Raw genomic sequence first — 26,194 nt, forward strand, 5'->3', positions numbered from 1 at the left:
TCAACCGAAGTGGGGGTGACGCTTAAGAAAAGGAAAAGAGGAGAAATGAGACTCAAGTAAAGGAAAAGCAGCGAAATAAGTCGATCAGAAAAATTTCAATTTTTTTTCATGTGTGCATTAAAAAATAATCAGATGCGCGACAAGTTTTACCCTTCCGGAGGATAAATTCTTGCCAGATGCTTCATGGGATACTCCACACCTTAGTACCTGTGAAGCCCTCACTACTGCCCCCACTATGCTAGTACTAAGACCCTTATTATTGAAATGGTTGTAAACTTTATTGGATTTCTAATTCGAGTTTATGGCTCTGCTCCGAGCTACCTGGAGATTGCCCATGCCTGGCCTAATGTATTAACAATTCTTGTCATAGACGATAAGGAACAGATGTATATGGACTTCACAAAATAATGGTAATTCGCAAAATTTGCCATATGCCATCACCATTAGTAACTCACCATTAGTACCACCATGAAAATTAATGTTAAACACTACGCTTGTTAACTACATTCAATTATTAATGAAATAAAATAATTCTCTTACCAATGCCATGAGTAAAAAATATATCCGGCTGTTTAAAGGGGATAAGTAAGGGCCTGAACTAGTCCTGATGATCCGGCCCCGCATTAGTTAAGCTATCTAGCCCTGTCCAGGAGATCTCGTCCGGCCCGTCTCAGTCTACGTTTATCAGGGCTGTATGTGGCAGAGATTATGTGGACCGGGTAAGGCAGAAATCATGTGGGTCTGATTTGCCAAAGCGTTACACCCCGGATCAGGCCTTTCGGTGCCACTCCCATTTTTGCCTGATTGGGGCCTCAAATACGAAATGTGGCAACATTATTAGGTCCTGGTGTGACCCCTGTCTGAATTTCCAGTCGGGGAGATGAAGCCGTAGGTGATGAACACGCCGGTAAAATCGAAAGTAAAATAAAATAGAATTTTCCATGTAAATACGACCAAAATATATTTTTTTCTACCAGTAAATCTGGCAATCATTCTATAGAAACTCCCATAATATTGACTAATGCTAAATATATCTATTATTCTTAGTAAATATCCTTGGCAATAGTATATAACTATTCACTTGCCTTCACTTTTTCAGACAGCAACACACAACTTGCCCTGTTGAAAAATAGCATATGCACCTCGAACGGGAAAAATGACTTTCCGCCCTTAATGCACAATGTACTATTCCGTCATCAATATGCGGAGCAGTTTGATTTTCTTTGTAAATGACGGGAAGAATGTGGGTTACATCATCCCGAGGAGCCTCGAAAACAACAGAACTGGGGGATGGCCAATAGACCACATTGTTCCTGTGGTGTGAAGAGTAAAATTGAACTTTCCGTATAGGTATGACGGAAAGACATTGCCTCCTGTAACTGGCTCTCTTGACAGTAGTTCTATTTTTTTGATTTAGAATATTGGACAACGTTGTAAAAAAAATGGAAAATTATTTGCTAAAATTTATGTCCATCATAATGGAAACAAGAATGTTATGTATCAATAATGACATAAGTTGTAACAGTCCTATTTTCATTATTTAATCAATGCTTACACGCAATAGAACCAGCCCGACCGCTCGCCGTTCAAACAAACATAAGAAAATGACGCATAGACATCATTCCGTACTTAATAACTGGCATAAATCATTTCAGATTAATGATCCAATATATATGTAAACAACGTTATTATTGAAGCAATAACATATCGTTTTCCTCGCGGACCCCTTCCAAATAAATACACAAAACAAAAAAAAATTGATAACAGGCGCAACAGAATACTACCTTCCATTTTTCTCTCCAGGTTCAAGGTGGGGACAGAAATAAAGAACCAAGTATCCCTATTCTGCTGTTCGGCGTAAAATACAAGTTGCGGCATTGCCGGCAATGCAGTGGCATATTTACGAGAATCCCAAGGATAGGAAACTGGAGAACAGATGTCCAGATACGTTAGTTTGCATTTTTAAAACATTCCTCTAGCCTTCTGTTCTGTATCGGTTGATAAAAGCACTTTAAACACAAATAAGCGCACGGTTGTTAACCATCCAATAAGGGAGGATGTGGCACAATGAATCGGTGAACATTTTTTTTATAATTGCTAATTGGATAACAGTTAACATGAACTTTAGTGTATGACACTTTTATTTACAAAATTATTAATTAATTATCTCTCACCCCCAATGTAATAGCGTAATATTTCATTCCACAAGTATACTAAAGAATAATAGGAAAGGATGCAAGAATCATAAGCAAGAATTTTATTTATAAGCAAGACATTTTTTTTCATTTGGAACGCACATATTGGATTAAGTTGCACGTTGAAAAACAGCTCTAGCTCGATAGAGATTTCAAATGCGGATCGCAGTGCCATGATCATTCACCGAATACAAAGGCTATTCAATTTACTTTCCATGTTCTGGAAGAATGCAGTTTTCTTCTTTTCTTTGGTGTCAGTAATCCAAGCGTACTCTTGATGACCAAAAAAATCCCAGATTAATAAGGCATTTGATAATTGGATTCCTGCAAATGATAAGAGGCAAAGTTTAGTCCTTTATATTAATGTACTGAGAAAAAAAAACCAATCAAATATTTATGCAACCAATCGTCAATCAATGTTTTTATCCTTCATTCAATTCGGAAATGACTTTAGCCAATAGCATCCAGTTTTGATGAAAGTATTCACGTCTTTCAATATAGTTTTCGTATTCCTTTGTTACCTTACCATAATTCAGCCACTCATATACCCGACTAAAAAATTAATACGGTTGACTTGATGTCGGCAGCCTGATACCAGACATGGTTGATACGGGCCATACCCGGCTTGCCGTCACCGCCGTATACTTAGCGCACTAATTAATGGGAGTCATTAATTAAAGAGAACACTAGTCAATTAGAGTGGAAATAATTCTTCCATTTCTCTGTTTTTTCGTGCCAAAAATCCAAAATAATGTGATTTGTCAAATGGACATTGAGTGAAAAACATTAAGGGTTGAAAGAAAACAATGGGAAACTGAATGAAACATAAATTTTTCGTTTTTTTGTGCATCGGTGAAATATAATTGGAAAACGACGATTTTCCTATGATAATAACACAGCAAGTAAATAACTGACAAAGAAGTTTGAAGTTCAAAAAAATGGGAAAAAATTGAGTGGAAATCAATATGAATAAGTGCATTATTTGATTTTCGATTTTTCAAAAACTAGCAACAATGAACTGTTTTATTAATTATTGAAATTTCTTCAATTTTTCAAATTAGAAGAACAGTTAGGATCAATTCCCCAAATGATTCTCCCTTAAACAAAAAAGATGGTTTTGGTAATTACGTACGTTAAGTTTAAAAAATTGATAATTAATTAACGAGGTCTTCCCAAATTATTAAGCCTACTCCCTAAATTTCCCCAAAGTATCGCCTGATTATTTCATAGGTTAATTAATGATTACCATTAATTAGTGCGCCCGATGACGAACGATGAAACGGGTATACAGGCGCGCACGCGCCCGACTGGAAATTGATTTAATTATTTTATTTATTAATTATCAACTCTTTGTCAATTCCCCAAATTATGAAATCTACAGAAATCGATTCCCCAAATGATTCTATGTAATTTTCAATTCAGAAAAATAAAAAATAAGAAATTTTCGCTAACTATACGCTTTAATAAAAAAAAATAAATAATTAATCAACGAGATCTCCCCAAATTATGAAACCATCTCCTTAAAATCCCCCGAATTATTTCCAAATTATTTGATAGGTTAATTAATGATTCACATGAATTAGTGCGCCAAGTATACGGCGGTCTTGCCGTCCTCCGACAAGTCATATGTGCGATATAGCCGACACGGATTCATGTCAAATGAGGCTTCCTATCCCCTGAATACCGTGTATGCCACGGTTTTTGGCATACACGGTATTTAGATGACATAAAGCTAGCCGCCCCCGCCAAGTTATGGGTAATATAAATTCGGTCCTGATTCGGAATAAATAAGGCTGCCGGTCTCGGGTATGCCGTAGTCTATGCCTCACAGATTCTGATCGCAGAAATCAGCGATTTCGGCTGTCGTATTCTATAAATTGTAACGTGACATTTTCCGGGGAATGGAAAATGCCCATTACCTTCGCCCTACTTCCCCTAAGCCTAATAAACCTGCTAAAATTTAATCAAATGGGCGCCAGGTAATCTTTAACCGGAATTACCAAACCGAAAAATTCTGTAATCCTAAACTTAACTAATCTCGATATTCGTTCGATCGAAAATCGTACCTCGAAATCCTAAAATCTTAACTCAAACTTACTCTCTAAAATCCAAAAAAGGGAATCCAAAAGGGAACGGAAAGGATAGCTCGGCTTTCGGGGAAAGGTGACGGTCCTCGGGTCGCTCAGGATGCCTGTTGTGGAGAGAGGGGTGGATTGTAGATTGGAACAAGGTTATCGGAAAAATCGGGAAAAATACACAAAAAAAGGAAACGGGAGGCGAGAAATAAATTAATGCAACAAAACATTGTCCCTACGTATTCCGCTATTCACGTCAAAATTCGGTACAATAATAATGAATGATAACGATTTAATTAGGCTAATCTGCTTCCAAATTTTATTAGCAATTTTCAATTCCCTCTCAATACCAGAGTTCCAGCAAAATCCCCAATTATAATTTTAATTCCCCCCTTAAATCGTCGCGGAATATGAATTTTCTAACAAAACCCTAAATACAATTTCATTGGTCTCATTAAATCACCGCGAAAAATAAATTATTTAACAAAATCTGAAATATTCTGTTGACTATTCCACATTCCCATAAAATAATTCCACCGGAATGCGGCCTCAAGGATTATCGATCGGCGATACTCCGAGGAATAACCGAAATATTATTTTCGCCCGGGAAATCGATAATTTCCCGGAATCGGACCCTCGACGAGTGAGCGCGAGCGAGAGAGAGCGAGAGAGACGGCACGATGCCTCGCTGCTCGGTTAGCAGCGAGGAGAAATCCACCAAACCCATCCAACTCTACTGAAAATTCGATAACCCGGAATCCGCTCAGCGGATTCCGGAAAGCCCTGAACCATCTGGTTCGGGACATTATTCCCCTCAATCCCACAAAAATTTAGACACAGAAGTACATAATTAACCCCGTTAACGCAATTAATAATCGCGAGGAAATTTAACACGCGATTCCCCACCTGTTGCACGTAGCCGCTCGATGGCTGCCTCGATGGCACCACGACGGAGAACCACTGGCCTTGTTTGTTGGCCGTGGACAATTTCGCTCATAACTCCCATAAAAATACTCTCAAAACCCCACAATTCACACTAATGACCCCCCAACCGCACTGGGGGATAATGCAAGCCGAAATTATTCCGAAAAATCCTCCCCAAACCTCTTCAAAACCACCCAAACTTTGGGCGACACAACCGAGGCCATTTCCATGGCTCGGAAAAATATCACAACCGCCAATAATTATCGGGGAGCCGCCAAAAGGGGAAAATCGTTAAATATAACCGTAAAAACTCACGGTAGATTTTCTCGCTGCCTTCCTTTTTCTCTTCAGGACCATCCTGGCTGCAGCTAATTGTCCTGGTATCCTGGATGATGCACTCGTCAAGTCTCACTACTCATTCCTGTTCACTCACGTGTGGATGTTACCGCGGTTAATGCGTGACTGATTTTCGGAGGTCAGTGTCGCGTGACGCTGACCCCCCTAATCACGCCTACCAATCGATCGGGTGTCGATTGGTGGATCCCTCTACCTTATTATGGGCCAAGCCCTTCGCGGGGGAATTAATTCAAATTTGAATTAATTCCCCAATCCTAAAATTTATCTATCACCTTCTTTTCCTCAGGATCGGTTCCCCTGGGTTCTCGGGATTAAAAGACCCTTATTCCTAATTCTTTAACCTAATCTTATTTTCCTAACCCTTAATTAATTTGGCAATCCGCCGGGATAACGACTGATTTTATCCCGAGCGGCCTTCCACCCGTATTCAGTCTTGGCAATTCGTAGGGGTAGTGACTGAATCTACCGCGTACGACCTTCCACCCGTAATCAGTCTTTGGCAATCCGTTGGGGTTGTTAATATTTTTACCCCGTACGGCCTGCCACCCGTACCAATTAATCCGCAGAACCCATTTTCCTAGAGCGCCGGCTTTTTAGCCGGACCTACCCGACCCGGAGGGCTTACTCTCTCATCCTCTAAAAATCCCTCTCACCCTTAGCCTACTCTAAACCACCCCGAAAGGGGGGAAATCCAAATTTTTCTAAACCTGACCCGTAATTTTATTTGCCTCGCTCTCTCTATTTCTGAATTTTATTGGGGATTCTAACGGGCATCCCCGATGCTCGTTACAAAATATTAAACAAATGTGAATCAACATTATTAAAAAGTGAAATTAATTGAGGATGTTGGTCAAACTCGTTCATAATAATAATAGTTGGGAAGACAAATTGTCAAGTCGAGAAGTTACATTTGATACGTAAATATATTAAACCATAAATTCGAGATAATTAGATTTGATCTGAATGCATATAGACAATGGATATTCAATTATCGATTCATTTGGCTCATAAGAGGCATGAAAGCTAAGCAACTTCGTGGCGGGTTAGTAACGGATGGGTTGTTGCGAATGAAGGACGCCCGTAGAAATCATTTTGGCACACTTTTTTTTAGGCTAGGTTTAAACAATCCACAATTAACCAAAAAGAAATGCGAATAGGCTGACCTGTTCCGATAATGGTGTTTTTCTATGGAATTGAGTTTCAATTTAACAAAATAAGCGCATACTAGCCGGATGAAGCCCCAAGAAGGCCCGTAGGTCCGATCGAACTTATAAGCCCTAACCGGGTCTTGAGCTGACAAAGCATTTCAAATCCAATATGGATCGGGCGTGACTTGGCATGGACAATTAGGCATGTACCGGACTTCTTGGACCAGGTAACAACGTTTGGATTTTCATATATTGGTAATAGAATTACTATACACTCATGAGTATTTTATGAAACGGCCCTCATACATGGAAAGATATTTCTATAAACATAGGCCATCAACAAAATTCAATTAAGCAGTACGGACATTGGTGATTATTTTCCTTTGCAATCAATTATGAATGGTGTGACCTTGGCCAGGCAATAAATATATGAATATTCCCGTCGAAGGCACGAAAATCAGGAACTTTATTCTCGTCTAATCATTAAGGGAGATTTGCTATGATTTGCGCGAGGACCTGAAATAATAAGAGGGAGGGGGTTTGAATGATTACACGAGGAGCGGTTCATAGAGATTAAACTTAACTCTCTTCATTTTTCCATTCAACAAATATCCATACAACAAATAATCAAGGCCTTTTGACTATTAACTAATTAACTCGAGGGTGGGGGGGTAAGGCCAACTCACTTGCGGCTATGCGAAACCATATAACAAAAAAAGGGGACGACTCTACCTTTGAAAAAAAAAGGGAGGAGTGAGGTGGGCCAACTGTGAAAGTAATAATTAATAGGGGACTTGGATTACAAAGAAAGTGAATTTACTGGGGGCTCACCGTTGAGAGGAAATTATATTCAGGGGCCGGGAAACTTGTTGCGGCAAGGAATAAAAATGGGGCACTCACGGAGAATGGTGTCCTCAGAATTCTCTTGGTTTTCCTCTGGGCTTTTGCCTCCTTCCTTCTTTCTCTCTCTCTCCGCTCTCTCCGTGTAGCCTCTCCACAATAGTTATCTTCCTCAGTTCCAATAGTTTTCCAATAGCTTTCCAATAGTTCCTCTCACACACGAAAATCTGCCACAATAATTCCTCTTCTCACAATAGTTCGCCTCCTCACAATCTTTCCAATAGTTCTGCTCACAGTTTTTCTCAAAATAGTTCCTCCAATAATTCCTTTTACACACTAATTCCTTTCCTCACACTTTGTCTCTTCACACTTTGTGAGGATCTTTTCACAGGGTTTCTTCGGGGTCACTCTTTTACTTTACCGGGCAGTGACTCGTGGGGTAGCTGTGGCACGAGTGATTTCTTCCAATCATCCTCAACTCTTACTCCCGATTACGGCGATAATCCGTGCTAATCGGGGGTATTCGTGATTGCGTGTCCTTTTCTTTCTTTCGACACGGGGGACTTGCTCGAGGGATGTCTCTTTTTTCCGGGATCACGTGGGGTCCTCTTCCTTGATGCGTGAGTGCTAGGGCGAGAGTCAGTAGGGGCTGGGGTAAGGAGTATCTAGGGATGGATTGTCAAACGGTGGCAAAACGATTAACTTAAATCTAACTTAGCCTAAAAAAAATAAGATGTATTAATTAGGGGGCAGGAGGGGGGCGCGAAATTCTGCCTCATTACAATGGATAATTTCCTAATCGATCCCTTATTCCGATGGAGTGGAGACAGTATTCGGTATGTTGATGAGTAAATAAATCGACCATTAAAAATGTCTGATGTCAGCGTATTTATCCATTTTGATATACATATTACTAAGTGGCGTACAAATAGTAGCAAAAGATTTTAGCACCAAAGGCACTGCAAATAAACGACTTACCACTGAATGTCAGATACGCTGTCATAATGTCTTATACTGATAAATATTATAATAGTAACTAGCTGTCGAGATCGTTGCAATTAAATAGATGCGCTCTTTACATTTTAATTTTTACTCTCTTCAGGTAGTAGGGAATTTTGTGTTTTTTTAAGTTTCACGCATTGGATAGGGGAAAAGTGGCGGTCGCGGGTGTCACTCGCTCCTCCATCGCACAGTCGCCCTCTACCGGTATCGGTCGAACCAGGACGCAAGGTGAGAGAAAAATCGAATTAGAGCCGTTTCTTTACGTGGATGAGTCCCCTCTCCCAGCTCTCACTAACGAACATTGGCAGCCGCGTGAACCCGATGAGCCCAGGTTGCCGGGCCGTGAGTTATAGTGTCCCCGAGGACACAACACCAAAGCCATTTCACAGCCACTTATGCCGCTAAATCCGTCCACGAACTTCACTGGTAACATGGTACGTACCAATGAATACAAAATACAGTGCAATTAGTCCAGGAAGTAAATGGTTCATCCCATGGAACATCCCAAAATGCAAATGGCGTCGCTGCCGCGCGATATGACGCCACACGGGGAAACTCATGATGGGGAAGGCAAAAGGTCTCCCCCGAAAGCTACCTATACTCCCTGATGCTACCGAATGTTCCCTAGTGCTACCTAATCATGCTAAACAGAGTTTTCGAATTAATTTCATGAGAGATTCCACGCGGCTCGGAATGCCTCTCTCCCGTGCTGCCTATCACTACCTAGTGTCTACGCTAGTTTCTAACCTAGTTTCTTTCTTCAAATGAATTTTCGACACTCGGAATTCCCCTGCTCAGGCAAAGACTCAGCGACCTAATAACCTTTCGCTAGCTTTGTCGGATTTCCTTTTGCTACCTTTCCAGTAATTATTCGGCTCCCTTTATACGGTTGGGTGATTTTCTCTGAGTGATGAAATAATGCTCCCGGAGACATTTAGTGGATTTCGGTTGGGCATGGGGACGCTACCTTTTAGGTATCAAATTTTTATGGTTAGAATTCACGATACCCCCGAGTTACGTACCGCGAATTACCGTTAATTTGCCCGTTTTGCGAAACCAGTTAACTAATTAGTCCAATTAATTGCTAGCGAATGACTAATTACCCTAGTAAACTATCATCCACGCTATAGCGTGGATGTAGTGTGTATGTTGCGTGGATGTTGCGTGGATGCAATTTTTGGATGGAAAACAGGCAGAAATCGATGAAAACAGATGAAAGAATGATGTGGGATGAATAAGGTGGATTATTTGATGCATTTGGCGATGTTTGTTTGATTATTTTGGGATAAATTATAAAAAATATATAATGGGCAGAACTGAACATGAAAACAGCGTTCGGAAAATGTCGAGAGATGGCGGTAGGGTTATATTACCGACCTCGATAACCGAATTGACCGTAGGCGTTTAATCGCGGGCTTCACGGCACTGTGCATTTGGAAGAAATCTATTTTTTTTGTTAACTTTCCAAACTTTTTTCTTCATAAATATGTAGGTGGTAATTTGGTGGAATTTAGGAGAACATTATCAAAATTTAGGAGTTAAGGCCCGGCCTTCTCGTGGGAAAATTTTGGTAACTTTTACCCCCCCAGAGTTTGCCGCAGACTTCGGAGCTCCATCTAAAAAATACACCGTCGATAAGAGAAAAATTGGCAAAATGGCACACTTTTCCAGTGCCGTCTGGGGCTCCGGAGTGCGGGTGCCAAATTTTCGGGCCCCATTGGAAAAAAAATTTGAACGATTAAGGATTTTTAATTTGAATTTACAGGGGGTGGAATAAAAGAGTAGTGGGAATGAGAAATCCATTGTTATTCATTTTTTTAAACAAATAGGCGCATGGTGGCGAAGAACGGGGGAGGGGGCATGGATGCGAAGGTGACATGAGAGATTGGGTATCGGATGAATCCGTCAACAAAAAATGATGGATTGAGAGTGGCATGAGTGTGGCAGGGTAAAATAGGGGGTTAATGGTAGAGTGAGCGGAAAGAAAAAATAAAGGGTTGAAGCTGGGATGAGTGGGCCAGGGTAAAATAGGGGGTTGATGTTGGAGTGAGTGCAAGGAAAGAAATGAAGGGCTGAAGCTGGGATGAGTGTGGCAGGGTAAATGGGGGACTGATGGTGGAGAGAGTGCACGGAAAAAAATGAAGAGTTGAGGCTGGGACGAGTCTGGCAGGGTAAAATGAGGGATTGATGGTGGAGTGAGTGCGCGGAACAAAATAAAGGGTTGAAGCTGGGATGACTGTTGCAGGGTAAAGTAGGGGGTTGATGGTGGAGTAAGTTTTAACGCGATTTTCGCGTTAATAATAATGAAAAATATTTACTGGAATAAATCACGCTCTCTGCCTCTCGTATCGATTGGGTCCGCTAATTCCCTACGCGTGGGGAGTTGAGGTTATAGTACTGAACCTCAGCTCCCAATGAGACACCTCTGTCGGAACACTTGGTTCTCCACTCCAGAGAACTGTTCCACGTTAGACGGGGCGGGCATTCAAATGGCCAGGGGTCCAGATAAGGGGTTAACTGGAAAGCCTGGTTGGGGACATTTGAATTTGGCGCACTCCAGGAAACGTTACCAGCAGGGATATCCTCGCGGTGGTGATCAGAACCACGGACGATCCCCCACGCACTCCAGCCGCGTGAGTCGGGAGTGGGGAGCAGAGCTACTAGGGAGCACTCTCCACTCCAAACGGCAGAGTTGCTCCGGCACTCTCACGGGCCACTCGGCCCCGGGCTCTGACAGCCCGTAGCTCTCGGTGATTAGCGTGGCTATATAGCCCGCCATATCGCTTTACCTATCGCTATCTCTCTTACAGTCATGAGGCTGAGCTAACGTGGATGATAGTTTGCTAGGGTAATTAATTCAGTAGTAAAACAATTAATTATTTGATCAATAATTTATCATTATAACAATTATAGTCATCATAATCCCTAGTTAATCCATTCAGTAATAGCGCGGGGAAATTTTATCCCAGCTACCTTTCCGTCGATTTTAGCTACACGGTTTTCTAACCGCGTTCAGGATAATGAATCCGCTACCTACTAGGTGAAGAGCGGACTATCGAACCCTCTTATTGCGCTACCTAAGCTGGGAAAGACGCTTCCTAACGCTCCTTATGCCAGGGAGCCCTTGTTGCTATTGGTAAAAATTATGGGACTAATGGTACGGCTATCTACCCCGTCGCTAATGCTGATTTAGCTAGAGGTTGCGGACTTCTCTATGAAAACCCCAGATTACGCTACCTGACCAGCGAAGTAGGCTACCTCGTTGCTCCTTATGGCTCCATATCCTTATGGAAATCCCTTCAGCTGTTTCAACATTTTATTTTGCTACCTACCCCATGGTTACTATTAATTTAGATAATTAGTAGGGATTACGCTGCCGAACCGGCTACAGTTTTTACCAAACGACCTGATAATGCTACGTAATTTAATATACGCCCTACCGGCCGATCGGTAAGAATTTTAAGGTCGTATCTCCTCTCTCTCGCTCGAATCCTACGTTATCTCTCTCCAGTGTCTTGAATAGACATACGGGCAGTTTCCTACCTTCCCCAGCTACGTCACAAAATTCACTTAAGGCCCGGGTGGCGGGATTTTTGTCCGACATGTCCCTAGGAAATTCCCTAGAAAAAACGCGTTTTTCGGGGAACAGAATGCCGGCCCCTGTAGACCCTCAAAAAATATAATCGTAGGGTCAATCAACAGATAATTATTTTTGCCGGGCCGGTAATTAGGTCTCAGGGGTGGGAATTTGAGGAATGAACGTGTAAATTACGTTCAAAGAAACCCCCTAGATTTCGCCAAGATGAATTCTCCAATAATCGTTTGGGGAAAAATATGGCGGCTCATTCACTGCGGAATAAAAACACTCCCCACAATTTACACATCCACTTCTCACTCGCGAAACCCAATTACCGGCCCGTGAACACACACAATTATTACATTTTTCGCGATTTTTCCCGGAAAGATTCGATGCACTCAACGCCCGTAATTTTTGTCCGCGAGTACGAAGCGATCAGCTATCAATTTTATGGAAATGAAGTTTAGGCAGATGGCGATAGTGGGGCCTCTCAATCTCGAACAGGCAAAAATGAGTTTCACCGCAGAAGTGATCAGGAGCTTACGAAGGAGGGGCACTTTTGGGGGGATAATATGCCAATGGGGAGATACGAATAAATGGTGTTGGGAGGGTGAATTTCTAAATTAGGGATTAGGCAGATGCGTCAAGGTAAAGGGTGGATGTAAGGGTGAAAATCGAACTGAGAAAGGGGTGCGTGTATAAACATTGTGTTTGTAGGCATGGTTAGGGGTGAAATGAAGGGATGAAAATGGGATGAATGGTTGCAGGAATTTGGGAGGATTTAGGGTGAAGGGATAAAATGCTTCTCGATAAAATGGGGGGTTTTTACACCCTCATTAACACATTCCCAAGATGGCCGACGGGGTAAGTCTGTACAGGGGTAAAAAAAATGTCTCCATTGGGGTGGGTAAGTCGACTCAGGGGGTGATTCTGAGTCGATCTGTACCTATAAATTTCGACCTTTTTTTCCATCCTCACTAACCCTCCTGCACTCGGGTCTCTCCAAACCCCTTGACTGGGGTGCGGAGAGCGCGGTTGAGCCACCAACCGAGCGCGTCTCCGGGTGGTGGATAGGAGGACGGCCGGGCGGAATAACCACCTCGGCGGAGGCCGGGGCAGAGATGCCTCGAATTCTGCGCGGGGCTGGTTAATGGGGAACCAGGTTAAAACCAGGTTAATGGGGAACATAAGGCCGAACGAAACGTGGGAAACCACAAGGGAAGCCGAAAACCCCCATCGCGAACTAGCTCCCCCAAGCTACGCTGTATGATACCGTGCCAATGGCTGCATGGTGCAGGGGAAGTTGCATCTCAAACGGTTCCCTCGGATACCAGGCGACTTCCGACCGTAAGTAGCCAAGCCCCAGGCATACACGGCTCTGCCTGGGTGATACCGCATCACCATGGTACTCGTGGGACTTATATGGAGACCAAGAAACAAAAAGAAATGGAAAAACCACCTGGGACGGAAGAACCCCAGGGCCAGAATACTGGACCTAGTGGAGAACAATCCAGGGGGAAAAAAATAAGTGGCGCGGCAAGGCGTCGGTTCCAGAAGGAGAGAAGGGCTAACCTAGCGTCAAGCACTCCTTCTGGGACAAACAAGGGTGACAGTAGGGGCGAGGGAATGTCAAGGGGAGCAGCCACGAAACGGCTGAAAACTGATGGCACCCCAAGCCCCTACAACACGCGATCTGAGAAAAGGCCCAAGACTGATCTTGGCACCTATGCTCAGGTCGCAAAGAAAATGATCAGGTGGACTCTTGTCCCAGAGAACTACCGAGATCGAAAAATCACATCTGACGAAATCAAGGGCCTGAAGGGACTACTTAGGTCCCAGATCTTCTCCCCATCAGAAGGGTTTAAGGCACCGACTTTTGAAGGTGTGTGGGAGAGGGACGGGGCCGCCATTGTCGGCTGTACCGACTAAGAAACGGGGAACTGGCTGAAAGGACTGTTCCCCGAAAACAAAATTGGGGACCTCGTCCTCATGGTGATGCCAGCGGAGGAGCTACCGAAGCCACACCGGGTGGTAGTTCACCTTGGGGACGAGGATGTCACCGCCCAGGAGGCAATCGTGCTCATGAGACGGCAGAACCCCTACCTGAAGGGTGACTGGGTCCTGATTAGAGGCAGCGAAGCGGGGGGAGCTACCGGCGCCCACTTTGCTGCCCTGATCAGGGATCAAACCTTGCGGGCCCTAGAGGCTTGCAATTTGAAACCTCACTGCGGGACTCAAAGAGCAACTGTCAAGTTGCTCGAGAAAAACCGACATGAGGAAAAGGACAAGCCTGTCGACGGGTGAACCTAAAAATGGTTCATAAGTCGGTTAAAATAGCCCACACTAATACCACAGTAAAAGCTAATGCCACCACAGTAAAAGCGCCTCAGCAGTTCTCTGCAAGACGCTAGCTGGGGTGCAGACAGCCATAGCCCTAATTCACGAACCGTAGTTCGTGAACGGGGTGGTAAAGGGCCGGGGGGTGTGGAAGAATTTTTCACTCGAACTCCGAAGGAAAGACGAATAGGACCTGTGTGTTAGTAAAAGGCGCACAGGCGACCTTCTTACACCAACACAGCGGAGAGGACCTCACTGCTGTGAAGCTCAAGGTCCTCACCGAGAAGAACGAGGCCCTGGAATTCATAGCGGGATCGGCATACCTGCCCTATGATTCCATGGAACCTCTCCCAACAAGGGAGGTCGAAGAACTCGTCAAAAAAGTGATGGACGAAAGGCTGGGACTTCTGCTTGGTTGCGATGCGAACTCACACCATCTGGGGTGGGGAAGCTCAAATACCAATGCTAGAGGAGAAGCTCTAGACCAGGGCCCGGCAACCTTCAGTTAGTCGGGAGCCAGCCTATTACAAGGGTCGGGATAATCCTCTCATCCTAATGTGTACCCAATTAGCCAACCATTGTGTGCGAGTAAGTCCCAGTGGTGACGATATTTTAGTCAGCCACGTAGAGTGGCGTGCGAGTCGAATAAAAATGGCGGACTCACCAGAATTTGCGCCACATTTCAGTTCAAAATTATAAATATAAAATTGAAAAAGTAAAATTTGCATAGGAAAACCTTGGAGAATTTATTTCCGAAATGGTAGTCGGCAATTATTATTGTTCTTTCAAATAGTAATATTGGAACTCTAAATTTGAAAAATGAAAAGTTGCCATTGTCGACTATGGAATATATTCCTGGAAATTCCATTGCCGATTTTCATATTACATTTTGATTTTTGCTTATTTTGCCACGTCAAGATGAAAAATGAAATTTTTTATTCGTAGCATGAGAAAATCAATTTTCTCATTATTTCTCCGGTGAATCGTACCTTCTAATCTTTAACTTCGATGGAAGGATAGCATCTCTGGCACTGTTCGATTTTATTTTTATTACTTCAATTCCAATGTTTAGGTTTCCAAGAAACGAACCTGCACTATATTATAGTGCACCATATAAACTGCGTTTTGCATTGACCATAATCATTCATCGAAACTGTCGGACATAGTTGTCACTTATTCGGGGCAATCCAAGTTCTATCCTTCCATCCATTACTATTGAAAACGGCATATTAATAAATTTATATTGATTTTCGACAGACATTGAAATTGCACGAATATTGCTCATCCCTCTAAAATCCAAAATTAAGATTCGAATTAAAATTGCCGTCGAATATTGCTTTTTTTTTAGTAAATGGCTGCAAATATCGCCTGGACATAAAATAATTCTCCACGGTGAGTGCTCATCATGAAAGCTTTGAAATATTTTTTTGTTTAATATTGCTGCCTATTTCGAGTGAAAAATTGATATTTATATTTCAAATTTATGAAAAGTTGAAAATTGCCGCTCGATCACACGGCCGCCCTCAGCTGATATTGGTCAAACTAGGCCTCAGGGAGAGAGAAAAATAGAATTAGAGCAGGTAGTTTCGTTAAGTGGATGAGGCCCCTCTCCCAGCTCTCACTAACGAACCTCGGGAGCCGCGTGAGCCCGATGAGCCCAGGTTGCCGGGCCCTGCTCTGAACGACTTCATTATGGAAAAAGACGTCCAAATCCTGAACAGAGGGAAAGAACCAACCTTCATGGACTGCAGAAGACATGAAGTGTTGGATAAAACCATTTGCACGACAGGCATGGCACGTTGGGCAAAAGACTGGGGGTTTCGAAAGAACCTTCGGGCTCAGACCGCAGCCAAATACGCCTGTCGCTAAAGTGCGATTCGGAGCAGGTCCCTAGGAGAAATCCAAAGGACACAAACTGGGGCAATTACAGAGAGGAACTCTTCGTGAGAATCCAAGATGTACCCTCAAAGTTCAGAAATACGAGAGACTTGGAACATGCAGCCGAATGTCTCGGGAAGTGATCAGGGACTCTTATGAAAACAGCTGCACCATTAAAAGACCGCGGAACATAAAAATGGTGGGCTAGTGGAATAACCAACTGTCCATTTTAAGACGCCACCTAAGGAAAGCGTGGAACAAGGTGAAGACCGCGTACACGGAAAACAGCAGGCAGAAGGCCCTCGAAGACCGCAGAGATCTTCAGAGGAAATATAATAAAGCACTCGTAATAGCCAAAAACGAGGGCTGAAAGAAATTTAGCAGTGGGGTGGAGAGCCAATCTGAAGTTTCAAGGCTGGTAAAGATTCTAGGAGGACAGGGCGCTTCTAATCTGAGTTGTCTCATCGAACCGGATGGAAGCTATACCTGGACTACAGAAGAAACTCTCCAACTGCTGCTAGAAAAGCACTTTCCGGGGTTCACGAACTCGGGGGATATGAGACAAGGAACAACAACCCGTAGAGGCACTTACAAGCCGCAGGAATGGGCTTTGGCAGCTAAGATAGTCTACCCGCAAGGGGTAGAGTGGGCCGTCAACACCTTTGAACCCCTAAAAGCACCGGGACCCGATGGAGTCTACCCAATCCTCTTGCAGAGGGGGATCGACATTATTCTGGGACCCTTAACGAAAATACTTAGGGCAAGCTTAGCACTAAGGACTCTACCAAAAGTTTGGGGGAGATCGAGGATTGCCTTCATCCCCAAACCTGGAATGAACGGGCATATCAAGCCCAGGGACTTCAGACCCATCATCCTCACCTCCTTCATCTTGAAGACATTGGAAAGACTGGTGGATCACCACATAAAAAGCTCACTGCTTGTTGAGAAACCCCTATCACCCTCACAGTATGCCTACAGGGCAGGTCGACGGGTAAACGGCCCTGCATCACCTAGTGGCCAAGATTGAGGAGCAGATAGAGGGAGAGGGCTACGCACTCAGCCTATTCCTGGACATCGAGGGCGCCTTTGATCGTACTAAATACGAGGTCATAACAAGGGCCATGTCGAGGAAAAATTTTCCAGCCTGCATCATTGACTGGACGAAAAACATGTTGGAGAGTAGGAAAATAACTGCCACACACAACGGCACAAACGTAGAAGGGCAGCCGACCAAGGGTTGTCTACAGGGTGGAGTCTTGTCTCCACTCCTGTGGAGCCTAGTTGTCCATGACCTTCTAGAGCAGGGATGGGCACCCTCTGCTCTGAGAGCAAGTCGTGCTCTCGACCTCTATTAGTACATAACAAAGGGTAAACGAATGCTTATTGTGTCGGGTGACGGGCCTTTATGACCTGAGTCGTAAAGGGCCTTCTCCTCGGCTGAAATCAACCAAATGGGGGGTAACACTCAAGAACAGGAACAGAGGAGAAATGTCGCTGAAGAAAAGAAAAAGCGGGGAAATGAGTCAAAAATGGAAAATGTGAAATTTTCTTCACCATGACATTTTTATTAATTTTCAAAGCAGACGTTACAAATGAAATGTAAAAACTAGCTGTTTAATTTCAGAGGCAAGGAACAAACTCCACAATGCCATGTTCAAGTGGTGCCGCAATTATTTATTCAAGAAATGACATTGATTGAAGTAAAAATGTTAATTGAAGAAAATAAAAAAAAAATATTATTAAAAAAAATATTTCTTTTTTATATTCAGAATCAACATCAGCCGACCAAAACTGCAATGTTTGGTATTTTTTCAAACATTTGAAAAGCAAGCTGAAAGATGTCATCAATTCGGGAAGCTGAATTTGACGAGTACCTTCATGTTTATTTCAATGACCAATAGTTATCTTCATATTCAAAAAAATTTTTTTTCCATGTGTGGATTTTTAAATGTATATTAATCGCGGCGGCCATTTTCCCCATTTTATCATTTGACAGAGACGTCATGGGACGCTCCCCAATACGGCGACTGTGAGGCCGCCCCACTACTGTCCCCACTATGATCGTACTAGGACCCTTATAATTGGCATGGTTATAAACTTTATTGGATTCCTAACTCGAGTTTATGATTCTGCTCCGACCTACCTGGAGGTTGCCCATCCCTGTTCTAGAGAAATTGAGAGAAGAGAACTTTCTGGTGAACGGCTATGCTGACGACATAGCCATTGTAGCCAGGGGAAACTTCCTCGAAACTCTAAGAGACAGACAAATCCGTGCTGTGGGAATACTGGAGGAATGGTGTAGGGAAACGAAACTAACAGTTAATCCTGGAAAGACGTCTGCCATGATCTTCACCAGAAAATATAAAGTGGTCACTCCACGACCAATTAAAATTGGAGGAGTGGACGTCGCTTATGCTAGTTCAGAGAAGTACCTGGGAGTAACTCTGGACACCAAGCTTCACTCGAAGCAACACATAGCCACACAGATGGGCAATATATATGCCTCACTCTGGGCTTGCAAAAGAACCATAGGAAGGACCTGGGGTTTCAACGCCAAAATCAGCCTATGGCTATACAAGATGGTACTACTGCCAAGGCTTATGTACGCTGGTGAGTAAGGAAGGTTGGGATTAAGAAGGAGTTAAAAGCACTTCAGGGAAATTTCCTCAGGGCTGCAACTGGGGCGATGAAAACCACACCGACCGAAGCCTTGGAAGTGGCAATGAACACACCATCACTTCATCTCGCGGTACTGTACATATAGGCTGATATGCCAAGGGGAATGGAATCAATCGAGTGCGACACATGTCAAGCTCCATATACTGGAGAGGAGCCCCCTGAACATAGATCAGGATAGAACAACCAGGAGGGACCTGATCAGGAAAGGCTTCAAGACCTATATAGCTAACAGGGAGGACTGGGAAATGGTAAAACAATCCCCAGGTGGCAATGTAATACAGTGGCACACGGATGGCTCGGGCCGTGGACACCAATACGGTGCAGGGCTATACGGGCCAAAAGAAAACCACAGAGATAGCTGGTCCATTGGACCCCTGGCCGCTGTTTTTCAGGCAAAAATCCTTGCAATTAAAAACTGCATAGAGCTTCTGCTATCAAAACCGACCTCAAGAAAACATATATATGTCTGGTCGGACAGCAAAGCTGCCATCAAACCCCTAAAGAAACCAAGCACCGATTCGAAGCTGGTCTGAGAGACGATGGCAGCTATAGAAGCACTAGGGGCAACCAATAGAATAACTTTGGCATGGGTCACAAAGGGATAAAAGGAAACGAGATAGCGGACCCACTGGCAAGGCATGGGGCGACAAATGATGACCAGGTCATGAAGTGGGAGTCTCTTTCGCTACCGGAATGTCGCAAATTAAAAACAAACTCCTGAAGGAACACCAAGGGCGATGGAAGCAGATCACAACCTGCAGAAAATCCAAAGCCCTCATGCCAACCCTAAATAAGAAAAGGGCAGAAAAGCTATTCAACATGAAAAGAGAGGAACTGAGCACCACAATCGGGCTCCTCACTGGACATGGTAGGTTTAGGGCACACTGCAAAAAAAGCGATGCCCGCTGCAGATTATGCCTTGAGGTAGACGAGGACAGCCTGCATATACTTCGTAGTTGCCCTGCACTGGCTACAACAAGGCTAAGTTGCTGGGGAACCGCCTTCCCTAGCATCAGCTACGTAGCGGACCTAGACGCCGGGAATCTACTAAAACTGGTGAGAAAAGCTGGCCTAGGGATCAGTAGGAAAACGGAGCCACAATAGCCCAGTAGGGGTTCGGTGGCAAGAGGGCAGCAAATGACTATCCGTATTTTAACCTTAACCTTAACTTTAACCTTCCTGCAGAATGACCGATGGGGTAAACAAAAAAGTCTTTACAGGGGTGGGTAAATCGACTCAGGGGATGATTCTGAGTCGATCTGTACCTATAAATTTCGACCGTTTTTTTTTCACCCTCACTAACCCTCCTGCAAGATGACCACTGGAGTAAAAAAAAAACCTTTACAGGGGTGTGTAAATCAACTCAGGGGATGATTCTGAGTCGATCTGTACCTATAAATTTCGACCTTTTTTTCCCACCTTCCCTAATACATTTCCAAGATGGCCGATGGGGTAAAAGAAAGTCCTTACAGGGGTCGGCAAATCGACTCAGGTGGTCATCCTGAGTCGATCTGTACCTATAAATTGCACCCTTTTTTATCAACCCTCACTAATACATTTCCAAAATGCCCGACGGAATCAAAGTCTATACAGGGGTAAAGAAAAAATGTCTCTACAGGGGTGAGTAAATCGACTCAGGGGGTGATTCTGAGTAGGGTTGAGGGTGGGAGGAGTGTGCCAGGGTTCAAAGGAGGTTGATGGGATGAATGGTGGGGGCATTGGAAGAAATGCAGAGTTGAGGCTGGGGTGAGTTTGTCAGAGTGAAATGGGGTTTGATGGTGGGATCAGTCATGGAAACAACGAGGGGTGATGGTGGGATGAGTGGATGGGACAAAATGGGGGCTGTGAGATGAATTCATGGGAGAAACTGAGGGGTTGAAGGTGGACTGAATTTATGAGGGTGGATTGGGGTTTGAGGGTGAGATGAGTGTTGCAGGGTAAAATGGGGATTGATAGTGCGATGAGTCATGGAAAAAATCCTCATTTCTGCCTGACACACTCATCCCACCGTTAAGTCCCCATTTTGTCCCATCTACTCATTCCACAATCAACCCTCATTGGTTCCATGAATGATCCCACCATCAACCCCCATTTCACCCTGATATACTCATCCAAGTTACAACCTATTATTTTTTCTCCATAGACTCATCCCAGGCTCAACGCTCATTTTTCCCATGCATTCACCCCATCATCAACCCTCATTTTCCCCATGAATCATTCCAACCTCAACCCAACATCTTAGAAGGGAAGTTTACATAGCGTTCCACATTCTATTTGTGACGTCATAGGAGTCGTTGGATAGGATTTGGATGAGGTAGGAAGGGGAACAGGATAATTCTCCATATAATTTTTGCGAGAAAAATTACTGAAAAAATGGATAGTCCAGACCGGGACTTGAACCCGGGACCTTCCGATTATGCATCGGGTGCTCTCCCAACTGAGCTATCCGGCTCCTAGCCATTTCTTCCATTCACTTTTCTTGCCTATATGGAGCACCGCCGTCCTTCATACCTCAACAATCATTTTTGGCGAATGAATTTATCCATGAACCTGAACCATGAACCTCCTTTGTACCCTCGCACACTTTTCCCACTCTCAACCCCTAATTTAATTCCAATGCACCCTTCTATTTTTATTTTTTCCCAATTAACTGATTGGACTCCGCAACTCTGTCCAATCATTCCGTGAATCAATCTACATGCACCTGTAGACCCTTTTTTACCCCGTCGGCCATCTTGAAAATGTATTAGTGAGGGTGAAAAGAAAGGTCAAAATTTATAGGTATAGATCGACTCCGAATCATCCCCTGAGTCGATTTACCCAGCCCTGTGGAGACATTTTTTGTCACCCCTGTATAGACTTACCGCGTCGGCCATCTTGGGAATGTGTTAATGAGGGTGTAAAAACCCCCCATTTTATTCGGAAGCATTTTATCCCTTCACCTTAAAACCTCCCAATTTCCTGCAAGCATTCATCCCATTTTCATCCCTTCATTTCACCCCTAACCATGCCTACAAACACCGTGTTTACACACGCACCCCTTTCTCAGTCCCAGTTTCACCCTTACACCCACCCTCTATCTTGACGCATCTGTCTAACCCCTAATTTAGAAATTCACCCTAGGGAATTTCATAGGGACATGTCGGGCAAAAATCCCTCCACCCGGGCCTTAAGGCCCGAAACACTGATCTCTATATAACTGCATAGACTATCCCTATGCCCCTGGTGAGGCCGATTTGAAAGTCAATCAGCGCCTCCGAATAGTAGTCCGGGAACTAAAGTTCTATCAAGTGCGCATGCTCAGCGCAGTTGTCAGTGGAAGGGGAGAAGCATGTTTATCCGAGATCACCCTCCATTGGGTGATGCGCATTCCATATAGAGATCAGTGGTGACCACCCTCCATTGGGTGATGCGCATGCGCAGTCAAGGGCACTGTAGTACTCGAGCCACTATTCTGAGGCGCTGCTTGTCCTACAGTACTGCCTCAGTGTCGGCGTAGTGGGGGCATAGGTATAGTCTATCCAGTTATATAGAGATCAGCGGTGATCACCCTCCATTGGGTGACGCGCATGCGCAATTAAAGGCACTGTAGTACTCGAGCTACTATTCTGAGGCGCTGCTTGTCCTACAGTACTGCTTCAGTGTCGGCGTAGTGGGGGCATAGGGATAGTCTATCCAGTTATATAGAGATCAGTGGCCCGAATGGAGGGAAATTTTTACCGACTGGCGATTTTACACCCTCGCACTTTGCGGTTCAAGTAAGAAGCTTGATCTCAAAGTCAAGCCTATTGGTAATGGCGGAAATGGCTAGAAACCAGAGTGACGTTGAACAGTGGGGCTTGAGAGGGCCCCCAAAAAATTTTTCATCTGTTTTTTATGTTAAATGAGAAATTGATAGGGTAATTCCGTGGTTAATGGGGGTGAGAAGGTTTTATTTCCACGGGACAAAAAAATTGTGTTCAAATTTATGTTTGGATGGTAGAGAATTGTCTGAATCATCCAAATTGAGCGTTCCCTCGGAAACATTTTTTTCCGACTGTAGTTGGCATGCTTCATTGTTATTAACAAATATATAAATTGTTAGAAAATAGGGGGGAAAATGGTTTTGAAAATTTAAACTCAATCGACCCAGAATGATGTAAAACGCCGAAATTTATTAGTCCATCCAAAACTTGTTTTGGAACGGCTTCAGATTTCTTACCAAATTCGGAATTTGTTTAACAAATTGTAAAAACCTTGTCGTGTGAATAAATACTGAAACGGTAGACAACCGCCTGAAGCATCGAAATTTATTGTACCCTCAAAAACTTCTATTTTACGGTTCTCTTTTTTTTGACAAATTGAAATATTAAACAATTGCGGCAAAAACGGTTGTGCAAATGATGGCTCAAGCGACGTAGGAGAGTGTAAAACATCGAGATTGATTGGTTCCTCAGAACATTTTTTATTCAATGTCTTCATTTTTGTCAAGAAATGCGAAATTTGTTGAACAATTAGAGCAAAAATCATCGCGCAAACTCATGGTCAAACAATTGAGATTCGCCTGAACCATCCAGATTTGTTGATTCCTTATGGAACCTCCTTTTTTAAATGGCATCATCTTAACAAATTAAAAAATCGGTAAACAATTAGGGGAAAATTGTGTCACATTAAATTTCAATTTAAATTAGGCCCAACTGACTGAGAATAGTGTCGAAAGCCGAGATTTGTTGATCCCTTGGAGCTATAAAATTGAACCCTATTATTCCCACGCCAATACCCAATTTCCAAGAGGGTCGGCAGGGGCAAAAGAAAAGTCTCTACGCATCTAGTTAAAATTTGTGAAAAAATTTTGCCAAGTGGAGGTTTTATTGTATGATCATATTTTCCCAAAACATATTCTCAGTTTTATTGAAAAAAAAATACGTGAAATAAAAAACACGCCAAACATGTCCTTCACAAATCATATTGATTAATGGGACTGAACATCTCAAGTGACTGAATCCAGTAATGTAAATGAATGAAAAGGTCGTCATTGGACACGCTAAAGAAGACAAAGCCCTCCGCAAAGTGCCGGCTTGACAATACACATAGCTGATACATGTTGTCATATTCCCATGTGTTAGCTGACTTTTATTTATGTGCGAGCACTCTCAAATTAACGATCTTTACAAAACTAACGCCACCAACGGTAACTAGCTTCGCCAATCGCCAATTCGATTTTCGGAAAAAAGTCCACTTGGCGCGCCTGCTCTTCTGTATATATACCTTAAAAAATACATATATGGGTAATGGTTCATATATGGGCCTCGAAGTTTTAGAAAGCAACAACAAATTCCGGGGAAAATATTGTACATTCTCCGAAATTAATTCAAAGTTTGGTGACATAGTTGCTTCAAAAATATTCGATTGTAAATTATCCTGAATGAATAGTCAATCGTGAAATCAACTGGATATCATATAAATCATGAATATTATATTCATTTGAATCAAGTGAGAATTTTGACTACTCCAGGTCAGTAATGTTACAATCCAATGATGAAGTAGTGATGCGTTCATCCCTAATGAATTGATCGGTAACAATCGGTGTTTCGCATCAAGGGCCACAGAGTGACACAGTGTCAACTACGATATGTCGTTGATTAATTACCGTTGTCCTTCTCGACACTGTGTTACACATTACCTTATAATGGAAGGTGCCAAGTGTGACTGATTTACACCAAAGCCGGGCGCGCCAAGTGGACTTTTTTCCGAAAATCGAATTGGCGATTGGCGAAGCTAGTTACCGTTGGTGGCGTTAGTTTTGTAAAGATCGTTAATTTAAGAGTGCTCGCACATAAATAAAAGTCAGCTAACACATGGGCATATGACAACATGTATCAGCTATGTGCATTCTCAAGCCGGCACTTTGTGGAGGGCTTTGTCTTCTTTAGCGTTTCCAACGGCGACCTTTTCATTCATTTACATTACTGGATTCAGTCACTTGAGATGTTCAGTCCCTGTAATCAATATATTGTGCTACCATTGTGTTTCAAAGAGTACGGTCGTACTGGTATCGTACTTGCACCATACTATCACGAGATGGCGATGTACGCAGATACACGTACGATACTAGTATAGTATGCGTACGCCGTACCCCTGCAAGCCTGTACGAATGAGGTACTGAAAACCCGTACGATACCCGTACGGCGTACTGGTATCGTACCAATTCGCAAAAAAAGTATGGCGTATTGTCATAATACGGGTACAGTGTCGGTACATCGTACTCGTATCGTACTTTTTGAAAATACAAGTATTGCGTACTCTCATAATACTGATGCGATAGGTATGAGATTATTTGAAGAAAATGTATTCATTTATTAATAAATTGATGGAAAAATTTTCCAAATGACGCCCCGTTTTTCAAAAATTCTTTTGCAATTTTCAAATTTATGATAAATATCACTCTCAAAATTTTCTTCTCCCTTCATTTTCATCTTCGCTTTTACTTGTTCAAAAAAAAATTTTTAATTCTACTTTCAGCTGAAATTTTCATTTATGCTTTTTGTTGTTACGCAAATAAACCTCTGCTTATATCAATTAAAAATGCAAGTACGACGTACTATTATTAGGATTAGTATCATACTATCATTGCATGAGTATTATATTCGTACGCCATACATGTATTTTGAATGGGTATGATACTGGTACGCCGTACTCGTACAATACTGGTACGGCGTACTAGTATCGTACTTTTACTGATGAGATGGATACGGATCCGTACTTTTATAATAAAATTAATTGGCGCAGTAAAAAAATCTATTTTGTATATTATTCCTAATAATATACAATATATAGTGTATAAAAATAATAATTTATTTAGAAAATAATTTGCGTGGTCTGCGCATTGGTACCGCGCTACCATGGCGCTGATGGCACTTCCTTCTTCCTTCTCCCAGAGAAACCCCACTGAGCTAGAAGTGATTTTTTGCTTCGTGCAATTTCAGTGTTTTTTGGACAAATTTTTTAATTGCGGCGACTGTGTTGTGTGTGAGAACAAAGTGTGGAAGCCGAGGATTACTTGGAGGTAAGTTTTTGAATTTATTTCTCTTAAAAAAGTCTAAAAAAAAGCATTGACATTTCGGGGCATGTATAACGGTTTTTGCATCTCTCACACGTCTGATTTGTTCATTGTAAAATCGCATTAAACTTTTGTGCCGGTTC

At 43.0% G+C, this 26,194-nt stretch overlaps 1 protein-coding gene across 4 annotated transcripts in view; it reads right to left on the reverse strand.

Moving 5' to 3' along the window:
• Window positions 1-2,242: 2,242 nt before the first annotated feature.
• cort (cortex) overlaps window positions 2,243-26,194 on the reverse strand; it is a 450,495-nt gene continuing 426,543 nt past the window's right edge. For 3 of the 4 annotated variants that reach the window (XM_011310140.1, XM_011310139.1, XM_011310141.1), the window contains one exon: window positions 2,243-2,519. In XM_011310140.1, coding sequence (XP_011308442.1) covers window positions 2,377-2,519 — 143 coding nt within the window. In that variant the 3' untranslated portion in view covers window positions 2,243-2,376. The remainder of the gene's footprint in view (window positions 2,520-26,194) is intronic. The other variant, XR_892462.1, reaches the window with a different exon arrangement.

Source organism: Fopius arisanus, unplaced genomic scaffold (assembly GCF_000806365.1).
Source record: "Fopius arisanus strain USDA-PBARC FA_bdor unplaced genomic scaffold, ASM80636v1 scaffold00073, whole genome shotgun sequence".
In the NCBI taxonomy this organism is placed as follows: Eukaryota; Metazoa; Arthropoda; class Insecta; order Hymenoptera; family Braconidae; genus Fopius; species Fopius arisanus.